This window comes from Archocentrus centrarchus, chromosome 21, assembly GCF_007364275.1.
Source record: "Archocentrus centrarchus isolate MPI-CPG fArcCen1 chromosome 21, fArcCen1, whole genome shotgun sequence".
Classification (NCBI taxonomy): domain Eukaryota; kingdom Metazoa; phylum Chordata; class Actinopteri; order Cichliformes; family Cichlidae; genus Archocentrus; species Archocentrus centrarchus.
In genome coordinates this window covers 28,167,755-28,190,772 of record NC_044366.1, presented here as the reverse complement: position 1 = coordinate 28,190,772, position 23,018 = coordinate 28,167,755, and the positions used below count along the sequence as shown (strand labels likewise).

Sequence of the window (23,018 nt, the reverse complement as noted above, 5' to 3'; positions counted from 1 at the left end):
TATGTCCTGTGTATATTATATTCTTGGCTTCAGCTCTTACAGTGCAGTGAACTGAGACGTATTAACAGACTAATCACTTGTCTAATTAATATTATTACCTTCTGGTTTCCCTGAATCTACACTGTACCGAGAACAACCAGTAAGAATTCTCTTGTTGCACTTTTGTTGATGCAGTGTAATAAAACTGGTCAATCAGACAGTCTTTTAGAATTCTTCTTAAATGTATTTCATGGTGTTAATTTGTGTTTTTTTTCCCGCCTATATTAATTAACAAGCATTGATTATGTTAAAATGATCACTTACTTTTTTCGCGGCATCCACCCCGGCTTCAATTAATTCTCCATCGCGTATTACTAAAAGTGTGCCTGTAAAAGTCTAAAGTTAAAGCAGGGTGTGCATGCAGCAGCTGCTCTCTGCAGTTCGTGTGTCATTGAGGAAATCTATGCAACAGCAGAGCAGTGTGTTTCCTCATTACTGCCTGACAGTCGCCACCTAGCGGTGGTGATCTGCATCTGTTTGAGTCGGTTTCTTACAGCTGCTGCAGGGACAGTTATTCCCTGCTGCTGTTGCTGCAAACAGCAGTCTAGTGTGGAAAGCACATGCATAAAATATGTCGCTATCCTGCAGTTTGAGCATTGAATGATTTCATGTTGTTTTCCCATTAGAGCCTGGATAATTCTATTCTTAGTGACGGTGTGTTATACTTTGCGGTGATAATCTCAATGTAAGGTGCTTAAAAATGTAACTGTAACTGGACTGGTGTTTCAATATCTTCATAAATATAACACAAAAAATATCAACTGGACGTACTCTGCTTTCTCCAAACAAACTGTTGAATGTTTTCAGTCTCCCTTTGCTCTTTAGGAAATATATTTTGTGAGGACACCGCTGTCAAACAGGCAGATTCCTCCAGGTTGTCTTAAGAAATCCTTGATGAACACACTAACAGTGAGATTTGTCTCCCTCTACTGGATAAACAACTACTCGCCCTCTTCTGTAATATTCCTGGGATTTATTTCATTATTAGGCTTTTTTTTTCTTCTGAGCACTTTCATCATTTTCATGTTGTTGAGATGAATATAATATTTTTGTCAACCTTTGAAACAGCTAATAAACAAAATCAAACAAAAGTGAAACACTAACAGTAGACTGTAACACAGAACTCAGCAAGGAGCACACAACAAAGGATGAGGGGAGACTGAGACAGTGCGTACACACACACACACACACACACACACACACACACACACACACACACACACACACACACACACACACACACACACACACACACACACACACAGAACAGCAAGGTAACAGGTGGGAGAGCAGCTGAAACTGATCACAGATAAGGAGACAAGGGAAGTTAAACTAGACACAAAAGTCCACAGATGAAAGACCACCAGAGTAAAACAGGAAGTTACAGTGTGACACACTCACACATGTAAACTTTGTGGTTTCAGCTTGCAGAGCAGGAGCTGACATGCTGAGGGCTTCGATCTCAGCTCTAAGTTCATTTTTCTTCTGCTTCAAAGCTTCTTCTTTAATGAGCTTTGACTGCAGCCCCTCAGGCTCCGTCTGCAGAGTGCTGTTCTGGCTGGTAACACACTTTTTTCATAATTTGTCTTAACAGCAGTTAGACTTTCTAAATTCTGACTGATAATCTGAATTTCTTGACTTTATTTATTTTTGCTTTAAGGCATCTACCTGTTGCCTCAGCACAACATATTTCTGTTTTCTTCAGTTGCATCCTGTGTGGAGACGTCAGCAAGTATTTAAGAAGGATTCTGCTGTGTGCCTGCAGGGCTTTCAAGCTCATTTAGAGTTTCTCTCATCTGGAGATGGAAAACAATATTCTATTTTTGCACAACTTGCTTTTATTTATCAACCCATCTTTGTAAGCTGAGTAAGCTGGCCTTTACTGCCACTTAGTGGAATTTGTTAGTACAACTTTATGGAAACAGATTTAAGCCAAAAAAACAGTAAATCCCAGACTTTCTGCAGTCTGTGCTGTAACAGCTGCTCCAGCTACACCGGGGACAATGTTCCAGTAAACATCTTTTCAGAAGTGAAACCTGAACCCACTTTTGCAGATGACCACTACAATTGTGTCAAAGTCGTGCCGGGCCTCCGCCTTTGCGCTTAAACTGGTTAAAATGCTCCATCAGCTGTGACCTGTTGTTTTGGACCTACGCTCCTGTTTCCGGTGTTGTGCCAAAAAGTGATAGTATGCCATAAAGTGATTTGAGATGTTTCTATGTGCTTTTATGTGTAATGTCTTTGCTTATATTGGTAAAAAAGAGTGCAATCAACAGGATTTATAAAATTAAGAAATTAGCTGTTTTGCAGGTATCGTTATGACTGTGTTATTGTGCTGTCATTATAATCAATCCAGTCCTTTTTGGCCCCTTAAAATATCTTGGTAGAACTTTAATGTTATATTTGTTGTGATTTCTGCTGCCCTCTGGGCAAGATTTCTCCTGCTACTAAACTAGATTTGGCCCAAAATCATCTTCTTTGTAAATCAACATAATTTGTCTGATGGCTGATTAAATTAGTGAGGACAGTACAGCAGTACAGTCACAATAAATGTTGCATTTAGGTGGACAAAAGAAAATCTTCTGGACTGCAAACTCCAGTACAGTACCAGTGTGTTCAGACTTTTGACTGGTACTGTATCTAATATGGTAGCTTAGCCTTTAGCCTTTATAGAATGATCTGTCATCTATCACCAATAACAGTAGAAAACATCTTTCATACAGTCATTGGGGTGAACATCATCAGATTTGAACCTTCTCTTCTGTTTTGCTGAAGTTGATGCAGTGAATGCAGTTTGGTTTTCCAGGTGTTTTTGGTCTGAACTAAACAGTCTAACTATGAAGGAAGAAGGTCTTCAACAGCATCCTTCTCTTGGTCGTGATTTATTTCAGTACACGATTCAGCTATAAATGTCTCCGCCATGAGAAACAGAAAGAGACCAGCTGCGTATCAACTACACTGAAATGACCAAAGAGCTGGAAAGGCTTCAGATTCTGTCTAAACAGAGTAAGTCACAGAATTTGCTGTTTTATTTATGTCTTTGTGAAAGGTTTTACTCGGACGTGAAGTGATAAATTTCCCTGGAATTGTGATCAGATCCTTGTTTCTTTATAAATTAAATAAGTTAAATTAATGATAAAAGGTATGCATTTATGAATCAAGAGTTGTCAGAGTTGCTCTGTCTTTGCTTGCCACTACAAAACTGCATGCAGTACTACATCATATACTCGTCACAAATTCAGTTTGACTGAATAAATGCTAATGATCTTTTCTGCTGTTACCTGGTTACATATTGCGGCCATTCGGGGTTATATTATGCCTGTTAGTTTCAATGCCTTAAAAAAAATAGTTTCCACAACAAGTGATTCTCCTCAGTTCTGATTTAAACACTAAATGAGTAAAAGCAACAAAGAATCAATGGTTGAATGTGGGTCAAAGTATTTAAAGTATTTGTATGGCTCTCAAGTGTTTGAATGCATGCCTGACAATGTTGGGGCATGTTCTCAATGAGACGACAGATGGTCCAGAACCTGGAGGATCTCCTCCCAGAGCTGGATCAGGGCATCACTGAGCTCCTGGACAGTTTGACGCAAAAGCTGTGCAACTGGGGTGGAGTCTGTGGTATCAACTGCATCCTCCAGGAACCGCCTGCATAATTTTGCCACACGAGGCTTGGGTGGGTGAGGAGGAACCCAGGGCCCACTGCACCAGTATCTGACAATGGGTCCAAGGATCTCATCCTGATACAGTCAGGGTCGCTTTCTATTAAATTCTCTTCACTGATAGTACACTTAACTAAAACACAACTGTCATAAAGCACACCATCAAAGGGCAACTGCCATATGAAAACATCACTGTCATTGAAGACGTCCACTGGTCCAACTCTGTCTGCTGCTTCTACCATGGCATCACATTCATGTAACAGAGAAGACCTTTTTGTTTCTGCCTCTAATTCAACACCAAAATGTGTTCTGCTGTTTGTCTTAAGGAAAGATGGGCATATTTCATTTATATATGTATTTTATATCCATCCATCCATCGCTTATCCTGTTCAGGGTCACGGGGTGGCTGGAGCCTATCCCAGTTGTCACAGGGCGAGAGGCAGGGTGGACCCTGTACAGGTCGCCAGCTTGAATTTACAAGTCATTCATACCTAAATTATGCTTTATTGTAATTTACTTTGTGCTGTTACATACTCATACTATGTGCTAATTAGAGGCCCTGAAATTTTTATGGACCATAATTCATAAGTGTTTTGGTTTTAATTGAGGTTAAAAAGTGAATATTCATCTTAATCAGCCCGAAGCAGTCCTGTAACTCCTTTAAGACTGATGAACCAACAACTGTGAATAGAGCCCTGTGACGGGCTGGCAACCTGTCCAGGTGTACCCTGCCTCTCGTCCTATGACAGCTTAGAGGATGATGTGTGATGCAACAGCTCTAACCCAGCTCTGCTCTTTCCGCAGTCTTCCCTGCAATGTGCTGGTTTGGATGAATTCAGTTATGGTGGAAAGATTACAGGTTATCATGATGGTAAAAAGTAAAGTCAGGTATGTTAGCCATCTGGACCCATCAGGACCAGAACTGGTCAAATCACCTGACAGTCACCCCCATGTGGTACTAATGATAGGCCTGAGCAAGTTTTTGTTGCAGTCAGTTATTCAGTATTTACTAACAGGTTTGTTTGTCAGTATTTTAATCACACAAATGTACAACAAGATATTCTGGAGTTCAGACTTCAGATAGACAACACAAACATAACTAAATAAATAAACATAAATAAAATCTGGCAATCAAGGCCTGAATTCTTGACTTCTTGAATACTTCTTTATCTTCATGTTGGCCTCTGTGTCCTTCTGTATGTCCACATGTCTTTAAGATAACTCGGGGCAGTGGCCCTTCAGGTAATAGACCCATGAGCAGGGCTGCCTGTGGCCCTCAGAGCACTGACTGGAGATGGTCAAGCTGCCGAACCACGGTCCTCGAGTGCTATCTGGAGGAGCCTCAAAGGACACATGGATGTTTTGATTCGCTTTCGGTTGGAGGATGTTCCCTCCTTTGAGCAGCACTTGACTATAGTCATGACACACAAAAATGCTATTATGACCTCAGACGCCGAAACGCTACCTTTCGTGTTGGCAATCTCATTAGGAGTAAGACCCACCCTAAGTCTGACTCACACGCTAATTTTACCGCCAAGCTCACACCTTTGTTTGAGGGACCGTTGTGTGTATCTGAGAGGCTTGGTGATGTTAACTACAGGCTCACTTGGGTGGACTCAGGCGTGGATCCTGGTGTCTATCATGCTGTGAATATGCAACAGTTTCACACTTGGGACTCCCTCGCTTCGAATGAATATTCTGTGTCCTCTCCCATTGGGGGAGGGTGTCGGATATCGACTTTGTCGTCAACCCTCCCTCCAGTATGGCTGACATGGTTGCCAGTGATCCGTTTCCCCGGTCCGAGGCGGATTCATTTCCTGCTGGTCGTTGCAACCTCAGGCCCAGCCGTGACCCTAGGATCACATCTGGCTGGGATCTTAACAGATGGACTAATGCTTTTCAAACTGCCAGGCTTGACCTGTAATTGGCCGTCTTTCGTTTGGACAAATTCGGACAGCGTTAGTACACTGTAGGTTGCATTGAGTACGTGCAACTGTTTGGTTTGCTCTCATTTTCCAAGTGTTCCTTGTTGGGGGGAGGTTGCGATTTGTTTCTCTTTTTAAAGTGTAAAAAAAAACCTAGCTTAGCTGTACTGTCTATGTATAAAGTGCTGTTAAGTATGATTTGTTGGGGTCAGCTAGGGCAGCCTTTTTTTCACCAGGGGGACTATGTAACAGTCACTGTTATTGTAATGCTGTGTACTACCACATGGTGGCACCTCTTGTCTATTGTGACTGTTAAGTTACCCTTCTTCGTTGTTCTGGAGAGAGAGAGAGAGAGAGAGAGAGAGACCTTCTGTGTGTGCGTGGAATGGTATGCTCCTCAGTAACCTATAGCTTAAGCCAGTGCTGTATTTTTTGGATGTTCAGAATAAACCACCCTTTTGTGCAGTGCTTCTCAATTATTTTCTGTCATGCCCCCCTAGGAAGAAGAAAACCTTTTGCGTCCCCCCATGGAGTCTGCTCTATGCTGTGGGACAGCAAAAAAAAAAAAAAAACTTACTGCGCACACTCTGACAATGAGAGCGTCACTTCCACCTACTGTTGTGGATGTGCAATTACACTTTATTCTAGTACGACAAAAAAAAAGCATGTTCCCTGGGGTCAGACGTGCCCCCCCTGGTCCCCCCAAGAGGGCGCGCCCCACTATTTGAGAAGCACTGCTTTTGTGGAATATTACCAATTGGTCATTTGGCTATCCACCTGCACACCTCCGTGGCTTGCTTCATCTCACCTCACACTACACATAAAAGCACACAGAAACATCAGAATCACTTTATGACAGACGATCACTTTTTGGCACAACACTGGCAGCTGTTGAATGTAACTAATAAAGTAACTTGTAATCAAACTTAGTTACTTCTAAAATTAAGTAATCAGTAAAGTAAGTTACTTTTTAAAGGAGTAATCAGTAATTGGATTGCTTTTTCAAGGAAACTATTCCATCACTGCTTAGCAATTACATTAGATCTAGCAACTTTTGGCAGGGATTAAGGCTGGAGTGGCCTCCAAGAGGAGGATTCATAACTGAGTGGATTACTTCCAAAAAGAGAAAATGACCGAGTCCATGCACAGTTGAAAAATTATATCTTAATAACATCAACATCACCCCAGTAGTTATAAACGCAATTACTCTCCCATCTTTTGAAAAAAAACTGCAGCAGTTGTAACATGAACATCTTGTGTCCTATTGGATTTACTTAACTGACTGAAATCAAACTGACAAGTTTTTGACATCTATTACCATCACCCAGACATTAATCAGAAACTGATGAATGGATGAATGAATCACACAAAATCAAGTTAAGTTGTTTTTATTTCTGTTCTTGACAGTAATTATTCCCATGCTGACATTGTTGCAAAACAGCCAAGAGGCCATCACACATACAGTAGCTGAATGAAGGCAATAAAGCTTTTGACCAGCAAAAAGGGGGGGGTGCACATGAAGCCTTGAGAAACAACTCTTTTTGGAACCAACTAGATGGAAAGCTTCAAAGCTTCATGAGGCTCCATATATCCATCACTGAGGGAAAGGGTGATCCCACTGTATTCACCTTTCATGAATCACAAGCAACCATTACAGTAAATTTCATAGATTATTATATTAATCTTGAACAAAACCATTTTCTTCTGTGAAGTTATTTTATTGAGCTAAATTGTTTTTCATGTTATGAGTGCTGCAACACAGTCGTTTCCCAGCTTTTGAAACAAGTATAAAGTATTTCTTACTCTTGTACTGAAAGATTGCTGCAAATGTTTTTCATGTATTTTCACAGTTAAAAGCTTTTTGTGTCAAAAGTATTTGGATTTAGGCTTTCTACATGACCAGCCTCAGCTTTATTTGAATATAAATAAGCAAACAAGCAGTTGCACACATTTAAATAGTTTGTGCATAATTTAATATTTTGAACTTTTTACATTTTTTTAAATTTAATTTTCAATTTTTTCCTTTCTGTTCCATTCAGTTTAGTTTCTTTTGTTTGAAAATGTTTAGTTTCACTTTAGTTTTAATAATAATCAAATTAGTTTCAGTACTAGTTTGTGTCTCTTTTATTAATATAATGACGTTTTCCTGTTTCCAGAGTCTGCATATTGCGGTCCAATCCTGCCTGTCACACAGTTTCTCATAATTCATGCATGAAAGAGCTAATAGTTGAGGAAAGCCAGAAACCAGTCTTTGGAGTTTGACAACAACTCCTTCCTTATACTCCTCAGAAGGCCCAATCAACCACTCATTACATCACATTTCTACAGCATCAATCATGACCTCCCTCACCTCAGAGGGGGCAAGACTACTGGGTCCATTACTGGTGAACAAAAAGCAGCCTCTGACAGGTCAGGCTGAAGCTGAGTAATACCAAAAAAAGATTCAGAGACAGCGCCAGAAGTGTATTTGTCACTAGCCGGCTTAGAAGTAAAACAAATGAATGATCATGTATGAAAATGTCTGTAATTACTGGCTGCTTGTGATTTACAAAGCATGTAAATTGGGATCACCCTTTCCTTACATATGTACAGCTAATTAAAAGTAAATCATTTAAAGGTTATAGCAGACTGTGCACATTTTTGGCAGGTCTGGCAGGCATCAGGTATCTCACTCTCTTCCAGAAGCGCGAGTTCCATGCTGCAGCGCTCCAAGAGCCCTCGGGCCACCTTAGAGGGGCACTCCTACGAATCAGGTGCTGCAGGGCAGGGGGAAGGTGTGCGTATCCTTGTGGCCCAATGTCCCCCAGCTGGATCAGAATCACACTGAGTTCCCTCTGGACCAGTGCATGGTGGAGCCCCACCTGGTAAATGATCAACAGCTCTCTGGTCACTCCTTTACTGAACACTGGAGTTTTACTAACACAAGTACTTTCCATCAAGTACAGAAGCATTATGCCATGATATCAAACAGTTGTAGAATGATTAACAGTTGATTATCTCATTATCTTGGGCTAAGGCATTAATATTTAACATTTACTGGTCACTTCATTAGTTACACCATGCTAGTACCATGTTGGAGCCCCTATCACAATCAAAACTGACTTAATTCCTTGTGGCATGGATTCAACAACATGCTGGAAACATTCCTCAGAGATTTTGTTCCATATGGACTTGAAGGCATCACACAAATTAGTCAGCTGCACATCCATGATGAGAAACTCCTGTTCCACCATGTGCTGACTGATAGTTGTGATTTGGACCCAAATGCAGACATTTAGAGGCAGGCGAGGGTGAACTTGAAGACCAGTCTCCAGCAAAACACAAAGTACACATTAGCGCATTAACCAATGAGCATCCACTCAGGCAGTAACTGCCTCAGTTCTTGAGTCCAGTAAAATTATCCTAAATCACTGTTTCTGGCTTCTTTCCCTTAATCAGTCACCCTACACCCCAGCTCTTTCGCTATGAGTTTGCCCCTAAGTTCATCCAAGTCTTATTATCTCAGCTGCTAGTAACTGTGTGAATAAACTTCCAGATTAAGTTTACAAGTTATTGTCTGTGTTTTGCATCTGGGTTTTGGTTTAGCCATGACATCAACTACTGGCACATACTCAGTCCTTCTCAACATTTTTCACTATTATGTAAATAGAGTTAAAGGTATTGAAACTAACGCCAGTCTCACCTGCCAGTCAAACCCTCCCACCACTGAGGTTTCGGGTGAGGCGGGCCGTCTGTCTGTGATCACGGGCCCTGATCCCAAATCTGGTGTGAGGATGACCATCAGCCTCCTGCTCTGCTTCATGCATTTCTCCACCAACTCCAGGCGGTCTGTTGTGGCACAACAAAAAGTACAATATGGCATCTCTTCAGCACATAAAGTGGTCTACAAAGAACACTGGAGACAGTAAAATCAGAATCACAAATACATACAATATGTTTAGTCTTAAACGCCCAAAATTACAAGTAGAACAGATAAAATATCGACCTTCTCCTGGTACGTCATCCCTCCCGTGAATGAAGAGTCGATATCCACATTTATCCTCGAGGACAGAGGGCAAAGTCTTTGTGATGAACTGAGAGAGCGTGTCCTCCGTGACCTTGTCTATGCTCTGCGTCTGATAGACCACATAGGCATCATATATCCTTGTATCTGAGAAACAAAAAATCCATGGAAGCTGATGTGACAACCGAGTCATCTGAAGTTGTACCGTAGTGGTCAGAAGTTTACATCCACTCATCGTGGGCGTGAATTTGATGGTAATTTGGGGCTTTTAATGATTTCTTTGAAGAGTTCTTTTTCCAGGGTGGAATGACTATACAACAAACATCTGTAATGACTTTAAAAAACAAGAACTGCGTGTACAAGTTTGGATTTATTTTTGATTTTCTCTAATAAACACAGGAGCAAAGTTATACATACAGGCTCAAATATATACAGTACTAACATCCCTGCTAAAGACTGATTAACACATTGTACCTAATTCCTTTAACTGTTGGTACAAAACTAAGATAACAAAACACAAAGAAAAGTTATTACTTTCTTGCCTTTATTGCAGCTCCTTATTGGGAAGTAGGGTCGTAATAACAGAGCTAAGTCAATAGCAAAGTATTTGATCAGCCCAACAACTAAGGCACCGATAAACAACACACATAATCCTCCAATGGCGAGTGGAATTATGGACTCTAGAAAACACAAAATTAGAGTTTAAACTAAAATGCCTCAGTTAAAGTAACAATATTCAACATTTTGATCAATAAATTCCATGAGACTCACTAAAAATGACAGTACATCATATTGGAAACAAACAAGTGTCATCTTTGTTTGGACACAATCATATTCATTGACAACAATTAGGGGTCCTGCCACCGACCTTTCCGCTTAAGAATTAAAGGCGCAGTCTCTTTTGTGTAATAGCCCATGCCAAAACACTCAAACGTATGTTTAAAATCCTCTGCAGATACTTTTTCAATGGTCAGGATTGCTCTGGCAGTGGTAGTCTTTGACCGTTCATCAATTTCTCTAAAAAAAAGAAAAAGAAAAGAGTTTGTTTTATTAAAGAAAGAAGACCAAGGTTATTGTTCAACGGGAAGGTTCACTGCATCAGCTAACTAAGGATAGCAAATACACAAAAGTTACATTTCTCATGTTTTCAACAGACTTTTCTGGTTCTCTTAAGTGTGAGTCTTGAAAAAATGGTGCCCAAAAAGGTTGTAATGTTAACTTATTCTGTAAAATACCTAAAGAAGGATTATCAAAACACTTATGAACTAAAGAATAAGAGCACATGTATCTGTTTGTACATTGTGAATGTGTAATAACATTATACACAGACTTACATTTTGATAGTTTGACTGTACCCATCCTTGTTTTTGAAAGGAGCTCCATTGATCTTCCAGGTGGCATTGCAGTCATGTTTTACATTAGTCCCACATGAAACTGAGCAATTCAGCTTGATCGTAGAGCCTGGAAGAAAGAAAGAAATTACTACATGGATGGAATTACTTTTTCCATCTTCTCAAAACAAACTATACATTTGACTGTTGTTTGGTGTAATTTATTGGATCTGATTATAGCTGGTTGAAGAATGGATGCCATCCCATGGCAGTGTGTCACCAAGCTGGTGACCAGCATGAGAAGGAGCTGCTGGGCTGTTGTGGCTGTGTATGGTTCTTACATGTGGTACTGTTGTTAAATGAACAATTATTTCTTAAGACTTCAATCAGAAGTGATTCATACGACTGCCAAAGAGAGTGAAGGAAACCAATAACTGACAGGTTAGTAAATACATTAGATGTTTACCTAGGCAGCTGGAGTCTGAAATATCTGCTACTGACCAACCGTCATCTTCACAGCAATGCGTGACGAGCTAATCACTCCCTGTGTGGACGCAGCTTTGGTCCTGATAAATACTTTCTGATTTTAGAACTCGCTTTCAAAGAATCACTATTTGTTATTAACCAAGTACCAACATTTATTCTTTCAGTGAAAAGCACCACTTTTCTAGCAATTCCTACAATAAAGAGTAACAAATATGTTCAATGCTACAGGAAGTGTATTTGCAGTGTTATGACAGCTCTGTGTTCAAACTTTTCTACCTTCATCGGCAAACTGCTCCCGCGACTTGTTAGTTGGGTTGAGAATTACTAGTTTGTGCACAGCGTTTTCTGCAAGCAAACAAAAATAAAACACAGTGGTGAGTTAGCAATATTTCATTCTAATAGGACACTTTGTATGTTATAATAAAAGTATTGTTTTGGAAACTCAGGGACAGTTGTGGTGGCAGAATCTGTACATCTATGAATTAACACATTGGTGTTGTAGATAATTTAAATCTTTACCTCTGTCTTGTTAATAAATATGCATTAAATGTACAACCCATTATGATGATACTTAAAGTTGCAGTCTCAAATATGATGACCAGATGTCAATAGACTGCAGACAGTAGTCAACTGAATTCTGTTTTCTTACGCCTCCTAGTTCAAGTGCATAATCCTAACTGCTGTAGTGATGATCACTCTTGGTTTTAGTCAGTCAAGAGAGTTCACAAACATTAAATTTAGACTGTAACCCACAACAACAGCAGCAGCTGGCTGGTGTGTTTCTACTACTATTTGTGCAATAAAACATTTTTGCACACACAGTTTTTTAACATATTTAAATAATATCAACACTTAGCAATAAATCAGGAATAGAAAATGGATGTGTCAATTAAATATTTTACAGTATTTTACATTTTTACCCCTGGGTCACCTGAAAACCTCTGGCTGCTGTTCATCTGGAGTGAGTATACCCAGATAGTCACTCTGGACTGAATCAGCTACAGTCTTTCACTCTCTGATAGGCTGTCAGTCTGCTGTTTCTCTCAGCTTTTAAAATGCTGAATAAGAAGAATCAATGTCTATTTCCTCTGGAAGAGGCTGTAAAACTTTGAAAGGAGCCTGATACGACTCGATGAACCAAACTTCTGATCGATGACAGCGATACTGAGGTGAGTCGCTGAGGATATCTTGAACTTTTATGCAGTAAAGTGCTGCTGTTTTTAATAATGTAATTACATAATGTTTAAATAATTTCTAATGTATTTACACACTAATTCATGTATATTTATTGGTGCAGTATTTTTTTATTAAATAACCTTAAAACACGACTGACTGTGCCTTTAAACAAATTTATGAATTCCCTACCACGTTATGAACTACGTTGGTATCCTGAACTAAACACCTAGAAATGCTGTCTCACCTTGCAGTATAAGTTCCCTGGAAGCTGATGAGGTGTACACCCTGTTATTGTGCATCCAGGTGCAAATGCAGGTGTAGAGGCCCTGGTCGTCTTTGGTGGCAGTATTCACCCACAGGTTGGCTTCATGCCGACCTTCAAGAAGAGTAAAGTTCTGCAACAAGAAGCTCACAAACGTTAGCAAACTGCTCAGTGTTCCAGGCATTCAAAGCACTTGAAGTACACTCACTCCAAGCGTTGCAATCCAAACGTGGTAACACATTTTGTTTCTCAGTCCTGAAAACATCCTTGTACTTATGAATTTATGCAGGCTCAATCATGTTGGGAAAGATAAGTGAATTTTTAAAAGCACAAGGTTTCCACCTCCATGTAATTTGATTTGTCGTAGCGTGAAGGTAATGGAGGAAATGGACAAAACAAAAAAAAATCAGCATCAGCTCTGACAGGATCAGATGAGAAGTGGAACTGATGTTCACTTCCATAAACAGCAGGTGTCACTGTAACCTTCTTTTGGGTTTTTTTGTTTTGTTCAATTTATTCTGGACATTTAAACAGTACACAGAGTCATTTAGGGAAAAATGCTATACAAAAACCAAATAAAGTACACTGCAATATTGCTTCACATTTGCTGATTTAGTTGATAGATCCGAAAATAAGTTGGAAGAAGTGCACCCACCCTTTTGCCATATGTCATTATTTTTCCAGCTTCATTATCGACATAAACCTCAGTAACACAGCAAAAATTAAAGGGTTTAAAATACTTTCAAGATCATTATAGTCAGAAGATATAATAATTATAATTAAAGACATTTCATTGTCATCTACAGCTGATTACACCCCAGAAAGATGATTCTGTTTATCTGGATGCAGTGTTTACAGTGGGAGTAATGTTTCATTTCAGATTCAACTTCAGTTCAGACTAAAGATCTCACTTGGATGAACTCTAACTCCTCTTGATTGGAGGGAAAAGCAAAATGTCTTAAAGGGCCAAATTGTCTTGTATTTTTAACATCAAATCACGGGCCAGAAGTACGGCGCAGGGCCAGAAGTGGCCTGCAGGCCGGGACAAGGCGTTTTCCAGTATATCTAGCAGTCGTTTTGGTCCGCCATGTGGGCTACACAGATAGTCAACACCTGCTACGCTGTCGTCCTATGAAAGGGGCACAATGGCTCTGCTCATCCCTAGACGGGATTTATCCCCGGTATTGGAGACATTTTCACAGCCTCAGTTTGAAACACTAAGTCAAGTTGAAAATTCTCCATTTAAAGATGGAGCTGTTGCTCGCTCTTACATCAGCAAAACGCTTCAGCAATATTCACACACCAACAGTTCATGAACAGCCCACCCAGTTCACAGAATAATTCAAGGGTCACACTCAGGCCAAATGCGACCTTTTCACTCAAATACTCTTCTCTTCATTGCACTACTATCGAGTTAGAGATCTTTTATCCCCCTTCTTTTTCCTCCCCCTGAGAACGAGCACCTGCATGCTCTTTGTCCAGTGAGGGCTTTATGCATTTATATTCAAATGACAGAGGCCTTTAGGAGGTCTGATCAGCTATGTGCTTCATGGGTGAAGCCACCTACAGCATGAGCAAGACTGTTAGTAAATATCCTTCATAGGATGGTTGTACAAGACAGTGTTTTTTGCCCAAAATGGTGAAACAAATTTATTGTTTCTACCTTTAGCAGGAACAGATTTGTTGCATATTTTACAAAGTACTGATTTTAATTGGATTCTGACATGCAGCTCTTACTCTCAGAAATGCATTTGTTTGTGCCACTGTTGTGCCCACTCAGAAACTTGAATGCATAGCATTGCTAGAGAAATGATATTGTGACACAACACTTTTATATCATGGAGAAATTTATACCTGTATAATCCTTGATAATACGTGGCACTCCCATAGGAGCAACTTTACCTCCATGACAAGGTCGAGGATACTTTTGTGCTGCAGCCTGATTGCAGAAATTTCTTCTGTTAGGAAGTCAAGTAACATTTTAATGTTACAAGTTTCCTGGGCCATTGGAATCCTCTTTGGTCCCATGTAACCAATAAGCACCGGTAGTCAGTACTGTTAGTTCTGTCAGCTTTTAGTCTTGCAGCTGAGTGCTGGTCAGAAACTTGCTCTGCTACCTTTTTTGTCCAGCAGCCAGAGTTGTAAAGCAGGCAGGGTCATACTATAGTTTTCTAGCAATTAATCCAATGTCTTTGATCCAAAACAATTTCAGTAAAGTTTGGAAAATCCAGAAAAAACATGTAGTCAAACATAGCCCAGCACCAAAACACCCAGAATAACAGCAAATTTCAAAACGCAAGTTTACTTCTCAAACAAATGGGATTTGTAGCCTCACCTTGTACCAGGTGATGTTTCCCTTTAACATGTCACATGTGTATTTGACTGGATCTGGACATGGGACCTCTTTGTTCTCATCAGAGTTTTTGATTTCTCCATAGTTGAGCATCTTGCTTCCCCTGTAACTTGCATTGAAGACTTCGATTTTTACACAATGGTTCAAACGTCGTCCTGAAGTCCTTATTTCCCTAAAGGGAATTAATAAGTGAGGAACATATTAACAAATAAGGAGATAACAAATTCTTTTAGTGTTCAAAAGACCAGAGCATCACTAATGTTAGATGTTAGATAATGCAGATAGAAAACTTCTCCAAGTTTCTGAAATTAAAAATAAAACATTTTTAGAAATAATTCTTACCGAGCAGTGTAATCACCAGAATCAGCGGTGCTGACGTTTAAAAGAAACAGTGCTCCACCATTGTAATGCACCCTGTCTTTCTCATCAGAGGAAATATTCTGAATTTGGGTGCTCTTTTTATACCACGTAAAATTTTTACTGTTGAAGTGTGGGTGGTCCAGAATTAAAGGCACAAAAAAAAAAGATTCATCTTCAAAAACTTTAAAGTTCTCCAAGTTTATACATCCTGATTGGGTGGAATCTGAAATTGAGGGAGAGGACGATAGATGATGAATGCAAATGAAAATGTGAAAGGTAAATCATTCTTGGTAAATGACGGAGTTACAGAGTCTACAAATGATGAACAATATAATGAAATAGTTTTTAAAATGTTTCTTTTCTTTTATGTTTTTTGCCAAACATTTTTGGCTTCTTCCTTTTGGGTCTGATTAGATTTTTGGATGTAGTTAAATAATCTAAAAGTTACTTCCTACCTCCTTTTTCTAATCACTTTTCCTTGACCTTGGTGAAAATTGTCATGATGTCAAGGAATGTATCCAGGAACAAATATGACTAATGCAAACTGAACTACAGCAAACCTTAAATTTACTTTGTTCATTTAACAATTAATTAAGAGTCCTTATATACAGTGCTTACAAAATTAAAGGAACACTTTTTAATCAGAGTATAGAATCAGTCAATTAAACGTCTGGGACATTAATCTGTTAAGTAGCAGAGAGGGTTGTTTATCAGTTTCAGCTGGTGGGAAGGAAAAAGTCCCTTTTAACAGGAAGAAACCTCCACAGAACTAGGCTCAGGGAGGGGCAGTCACCTACTGTGACCAGTTAGGGGTAAGGAGAGGGAGACAGGACACAGGACACTTGGAAAAGAGACAGAAATGATTAATAACTGATCATTAAATGCACAGTGGTGTATAAAGACAGAGCAAAAAGAGGTGAATGAAAAGAAACACTCAGTGTATCTTGGGAACCCCCCAGCAGCCTTAGGCCTGTAGCAGAATAACTAAGGGCTGGTTCAGGGTCACCTGAACCTAATATTAAAAATAGAGAGGGTGTCTGGGTAGTCTGGGTAGCGGTAATATAATACTATGAGGTCTTTGAGATAAGATAGGGCCTGATTTTTCAAGACCTTGTATGTGAGAAGAAAGATTTTAAATTCTATTCTGGATTTAACAGGGAGCCAATGAAGAGAAGCCAATATGGGAGAAATCTGCTCTCTCTTTCTAGTCCCTGTCAGTACTCTAGCTGCAGCATTTTGGATCAGCTGAAGGCTCTTCAGGGATCTTTTAGGACAGCCTGATAATAATGAATTACAATAGTCCAGCCTAGAAGTAATAAATGCATGAATTAGTTTTTTCAGCATCACTCTGAGACAGGATGTTTCTAATTTTAGAGATATTGCACAAATGCAAAAAAGCAGTTCTACATATTTGTTTAATATGTGCATTGAAGGACTCCAAGATGTCTCACAGTGTTACTGGAGGCCAAGGGAATGCCCTCCAGAGTAAGTATCTGGTAAGACACCATGTTTCTAAGATTTGTGGGGCCAAATACAATAAATTCAGTTTTATCTGAATTTAGAAGCAGGAAATTAGAGGTCATCCAGGCCCTATATGTCTTTAAGACATTCCTGCAGTTTAACTAATTGATGTGTGCCATCTGGTTTCATGAATAGATAAATCTGGGTGTCATCTGCATAGCAAAGAAAATAAATGCAGTGCTTTCTAATAATACTGCCCAAGGGAAGCAAGTATGATGTAAATAGAACTGGACCCAGCACAGAACCCTGTGGAACTCCATAGTTAACCTTAGTGTGAGAAGAAAACTCCTATTTACATGAGCAAAATGGAGTCTGTTAGATTAACATGATTCAAACCACTGCAGTGCAGTACCTGTACTGTGATGGACTCTGAAACTTGACTGAAACTCTTCAAGTAAACAATTCCTCTGCGGATGATCAGTTAGCTGTTACAGTCACTCTTTCAAGATTTTTTTAGATAAAAGGAAGGTTGGAGATTGGCCTATAATTAGTTAAGACAGCTGGGTCAAATGATGGCTTCTTAAGTAATGGTTTACTCACTGCCTGTACTTGGCCCATTAATAGAGACAGTTTGATCATATTTAAGATTGGAGTATTAATAATAGGACTTCTTTGAGCAGTCTTTTAGGAACCAGGTTTAATATACATGATAGTTTGGAAGAAATAATTACTGAAGTTAACTCAGAGCAGAGACAGAGTCTAAAATATCAGTAGTAGTGAAAGTAGCTGTATGTAAGAATTCATCTGTAAGATGGTTATGAATGTTTTTCTTTCTCCAATGCATATTTTTTTCTTTTAAGAAATTCATGAAGTCATTACTAATTAAGGTTAAAGGAATTCTCTTGTCTTGTTTGTGAGGTATACTAGGGAGTCATGCACTTCTGATTTGAGGCTTTCTTGTTTCCGAGGAGCCACAGTATTCAGAGTCATATGCAGTGAGGATGTAACACTATTAATGAGATAATCAACCTCTGTGGGAGTAGCATTTAGGTAGGTGCTCTGCACTGTGTTGGCACATAGCATTGAAGCTATAACAGTGGATAAATTATACCCCATGGTTACCACACTTCCAGAAACACTTTTACTGTAATGACAATTATTTCCAACTGCTGTGTACTCCATAATTGCAAATTTAACTGTCACTAAAGGATCAGACAAAAGAGGGTTTTCCAGGAATACTATTAAATGCTCACTTTCTATGCAGTAAGTCAGAACAAGATCTCAATAGCCACATTTTGGGGGTTTAATACATTTCACTAGATTTTTAGAAATGAGAGCTTTTCCATCCAATTCAGGATGCTCGCCTGAGCTAAAGCCAAAAGAACACCTCTGGGACATTATGTTTCAGTCCATCTGGCACCACCAGGTTGCACCTCAGACTGTCCAGGAGCTCAGTGATGCCCTGGTTCAGATCCGCGAGGAGATCCCCTAAGACACCGTCTGTCATCTCATTAGGAGCATGAACTCATGGTGTCTTTTCCCAGTGAAATCTGATGTGTTTCTAAAGGGTTCCTTTAATTTTTTGAGCAGTGTACATTCTTCATGCAAAGCAATAATACTTCAACAAGAAGCCGTTTTTATTTCAGCAGTGTCATGTGCATAGTTCACCTGTAGGTTTAACAGTCTGTTATTGAAAATTCCAAACATATCAGCAGATTATGGCATGAATGGAAAATGCACTTTTCATTAGCATTTACATGATCTGTAAATGTTACAGCAAAGCCAATAAAATGTTAGTCTCCCTCCTCCTGACTGGCCTGGTTCCTACTGAAGACAGAAATATTGAAACTTATCTAAAGTGTGTGCACTCTTTCAAACTATGAGTTATCATACTTAGCCTTGATCTGTAAGCATGTCAGCGTTCCTGTCAAAATACAGTATAAATATAATTTACTTTAAAAATGTTCTGTGTATCTGGGGATAAATCTGAAAGAGGATAAAGAGGATAAATCTGGTCAGCCTTCTATTTTGGATTGATACATTTTACAGTGGTAGCTCTTCATTTAGGTGGGCCTGAATGATACTGAGTGTGCAGCTTCACTCTGGGTTCATTGCATGGTTAATCTGCACAAGCAGATGAATTCATTCTCATCATATTCTTCATCATCATGTACTGTATACTATACATACCTGATTTCCATACTGATATGGACGTCACCACAGCAACGAGGAAGAGAAGTTGGAAAGCATCCATTATCTGAGAGAGACAAAAAACATTCAACGTCAAACCAAACAGTTTGAAATCTTGTGCAATAATTCATATTTAATCATGTTTAACTGCTCTAACTCATACACCGTCAGACCTGCACCAAAGCTTTTACTACAGTGCAGACAGATGAAAGTGGCTCAGAGTGTCTTCCTGTTCCACAGAAAGATATTGTGACAGTTGTGAAATCAGTTCAGATTTCTGATTCTGAGCACCGCGGAAACTGGCAGAAAAAATAAACAGATAACACAGTAAGACAAATCTTTGCTTCTGAATGGTGCTTCCCATTGAGCATTTATATTATATTTATCAATATCTGTCTGGAGTTGCTGGGCCTCAGAAGGCAGGCCCATGTTCAGGTCTATATTATAAAGAAATAATTTTATATGAAAAAAAAGAAGAAATAAGCAGATGACTCACTAAGAGGAATACACATTTGCCTATCTACCCACTGAGTCTGCCAGTACGTGGAGGAAGCTGCCATCTGGTGATAACAGCCTTTCTGTGGACTGATGACATTCAAACTGGCTGGAAGGAGTTACCATTAGGCCTTTACAGGAGAAGTTGGTGACTGACTGCAGAATAGAACACTGATCAGTTGACTAGATTTTTTGTCAAGTAATTCTGACTTTACTTTAGTCTCAGTGGCAGAATAAGAAATAACAACAACTACAGAGAAGGGGTCAAGTGATTCTAAAACACAAGTCATTTTGTGTTGCAGTGTCAACAGTATGATAATCTGCCTGTGAAGAATTATTGTTGTAGCATTTCTCTATCATGTTTGGATAACCTCAGTCATCCCCAGTGCTGCAACAGAGACACACATACTTCCTCAGTAGAGACCCGTTCACACAACCAATCAAGCATTAGTCAAACACATAGCAGAAGTCACAGATATTTTCAGTGTAACTGCTCAGTCAAGGTGCACTTTGAAGTGACAAACATCTTCTTTAACTGAGGAAACTGATATTCCACAGAAACAGGTCCAAAGAAATCTGCTACACAGGAAATTCACACATTCGTATCACTGAAACTGATAACAAATCAAAGCAAGCTGAAGAATTCTTTGTTAAATTGCCACAGTTTTTACATTATACACACTGATCTGATCCACCACGAATCTAAAATACTTTAACCGTGCTGTAACAGCTTTTTGTAGATGCTGTGGCAATAACTATGGAAGAAAGCTGATGAACACTGACTGAAATAAAATGCATCACAGATCATCTTCTCACACTAGTTTTTGTTAGTTTCTGTTACTCTGGCACCTACTGAACTTGGACTATACTTATTAGAGTCTTAACATGTCCCAAAGCCTCGCAGTACAGTGCAGTTTTAAGTAAACATCGTTAAAGTACCAATGAAAGTATTTGCTTACCTCACAAAAGTGTGTGCTGGCAGCTGGAAGGGATTCAGCTGAAGTCTGCCTGCGCTGCTGTTCTTCTCCCCTACGTGGTTTTATATCTCTCTCTCGCTCATTCTCTTTCCCTCTCCCTCTCTCTCTCTCTCTCTCTCTCTCTCTCTCTCTCTCTCTCACACACACACACACACACACACACACACACACACACACACACACACACACACACACACACACACACACTCATACACTTTGCCACTAGTGTGTTTTTCTCCTGTCTTGTTGTCCAACAGAGAGTCTGTGAAGGATGGGCCGAGGTCGGATGTCTCAGAGCCTGCTGACAGTAAAAACACACCCAGCTCAGACGAGTGGCCAAAGACTTCGTGAAGGTCTTCAAACACGAGTGTTGGGGTAACCTTTGCATGTTGTATAACTTCTGTTCCTTTCCTTACATTACGTTTAGGTGAGAGAAGTGCTTCACAATTTATGATCCAACATGAAGCAAGACAAAGTGCTTTTTTGACCCGTGGAAGAGAATTTCTGACAATAAGTAGCATTCTGAAGTAAAAAAAATGATTACATATTTACAAAAGACACCAAGAATGATTTACCTTTACCATTACTGATTAGGGCAGCATGGTGGCATGGTGGTTAGCACTGCTGTCTCATAGCTGGAATAACATCTAGATGGTCTGGGTTCGATTCGACCTCGGCCCAGGCCTCTCGCTGTGTGGAGTTTGCATGCGTGGGATTCCTCCAGGTGCTCCAGTTTGTTCCCACAGTCCAAACATATGCAGTTACTGGGGTTTGGTTAATTGATCACTCTAAATTGCCCATAGGTGTGAATGGTTGTTTGTCTCTCTGTGTTAGCTCTGCGACAGGTTGGCGACCTGTACAAGGTGCACCCTGCCCCGCGCCCTATGATAGCTGGGATAGACTCCAGCCCCCCTGACAATATTTTTTTTTTACAAATTCTGACAATAAGTAGCATATAAGTAGCATTCTGAAATGAAAAAATAATCACATATTTACAAAAGACACCAAGAATGATTTACCTTTACCATTATTGATTACTGATTTATATGAGTCTGGATTAGTTTATTCATTCTGAATTTATTTATTCAACTGAGTAATATTAGTAAAAGCCACTCGAATTTCAATTTATTTATTTAAATGTATTTGAGCCATAAGAGAATTTACTATAGATTTTTAAGATATTCTGAGACAATTAGGTAACAGCTCACTTATCTCTAGATGATTTTAGTGCTGTGACTTTCCTGCAGCTTTTACCGGCTCTGCCTTATTAACAAAGGCAGTGTGATTCTGTGGCATTTGGACATTTGGTACATTAAATGTTGTAAGCCCAAGAAGTTAGAATCTGACTTAGTAATGTTAGAGTCACACGCATGATCCCCACATGTTAGATTGTCTTGTCACAACTACTTGCAATATATATATTTTTTTATTATAATTTAAAGATGTAGCAGATGACATAGCAGTGAAACAATTGCTAGGTGTCATCTAATCTACAAATGTTCTACTGATGTTACTTTTTATACAAGTTTAAACACGTTTTATCCCAGATGGGCTCATCTGTTACACAACTAATTATCAAATCATTACATCGTAGGAATAAACAGGATCATTTCTTGCAGATGAAAAACTGCAAAAAGTTCATTTTCAAGATGATTTTGCTGTGTAATGTGGGAGCCACACCTGCCGGAGACACACCTGCAGCTGTGACTGATTCACAGAAAAAACTGTGTAATTTATGACTGTGTCTGTACACATCATGGCCACCATGGCAACAGATGTCTGAACCTGGAGCCAGGATTTTCTAAAGAAAACAATGAAAGAAAACCAAAACAATGTCACTGTGTTGTTTCCAAAAACGTCATTTCCAAGGTAACAGATTGGTCAAAACAAGGTGAGTGTGTCAACACAGCAACCAAAAAGGAGGCAGTGTCATCAACCACTGTGGCAGGAAGGATTGAGGATTCCAGCGCAGGACACTGGACACAGACGTAAGCTCAAACAACTCAGCTTTATTACTGGAACACAGGACGGGACTGGACGGGGCCAGCAGCATAAACTAGAAAACACACTTGATAACTTGACTCAGACAGAGAGGCACACAGTGGGGAAAATCAACGATGGCGTCACGACAAGTGAAATTACAGACAAATGGGAAACAGCTGGGCGGGAAAGACAGGAAGCAAAACTAAACCCAAAGCACAAGAACCAAAACATACCAAAATAAAACTGGAAGTAACCAAACACAACGACCAGGACTAGGACACATGAACATGGCATAAGGGCAGGAAATGAACACTG

At 39.6% G+C, this 23,018-nt stretch overlaps 1 protein-coding gene across 1 annotated transcript; it reads right to left on the bottom strand.

Annotated features, from left to right (window-relative positions):
- Positions 1–7,028: 7,028 nt before the first annotated feature.
- Positions 7,029–20,807, bottom strand: LOC115800865 (interleukin-1 receptor-like 1). Its single transcript, XM_030758452.1, has 12 exons — positions 20,703–20,807; positions 19,249–19,315; positions 15,580–15,820; positions 15,220–15,409; positions 12,867–13,017; positions 11,723–11,791; positions 10,964–11,090; positions 10,498–10,646; positions 10,172–10,309; positions 9,612–9,776; positions 9,309–9,454; positions 7,029–8,487 (listed from the first exon to the last, which is right to left on the bottom strand). The coding sequence occupies exons 2-12, from the start codon at positions 19,310–19,312 to the stop codon at positions 8,245–8,247; spliced, it is 1,683 nt and encodes a 560-aa protein (XP_030614312.1). The 5' UTR covers positions 19,313–19,315; positions 20,703–20,807; the 3' UTR covers positions 7,029–8,244.
- Positions 20,808–23,018: the final 2,211 nt, after the last annotated feature.

Coding starts and splice junctions, on each gene's coding strand:
- LOC115800865 (XM_030758452.1), bottom strand. CDS start 19,312: ATGGATGCTTTCCAACTTCTCTTCCTCGTTGCTGTGGTGACGTCCATA. Junction 11,792..12,866: donor CAGGGAACTTATACTGCAAG/GTGAGACAGCAT, acceptor GTTTGCTTGCAG/AAAACGCTGTGCACAAACTA. Junction 8,488..9,308: donor TGGGAGGGTTTGACTGGCAG/GTGAGACTGGCG, acceptor ATCATTTACCAG/GTGGGGCTCCACCATGCACT.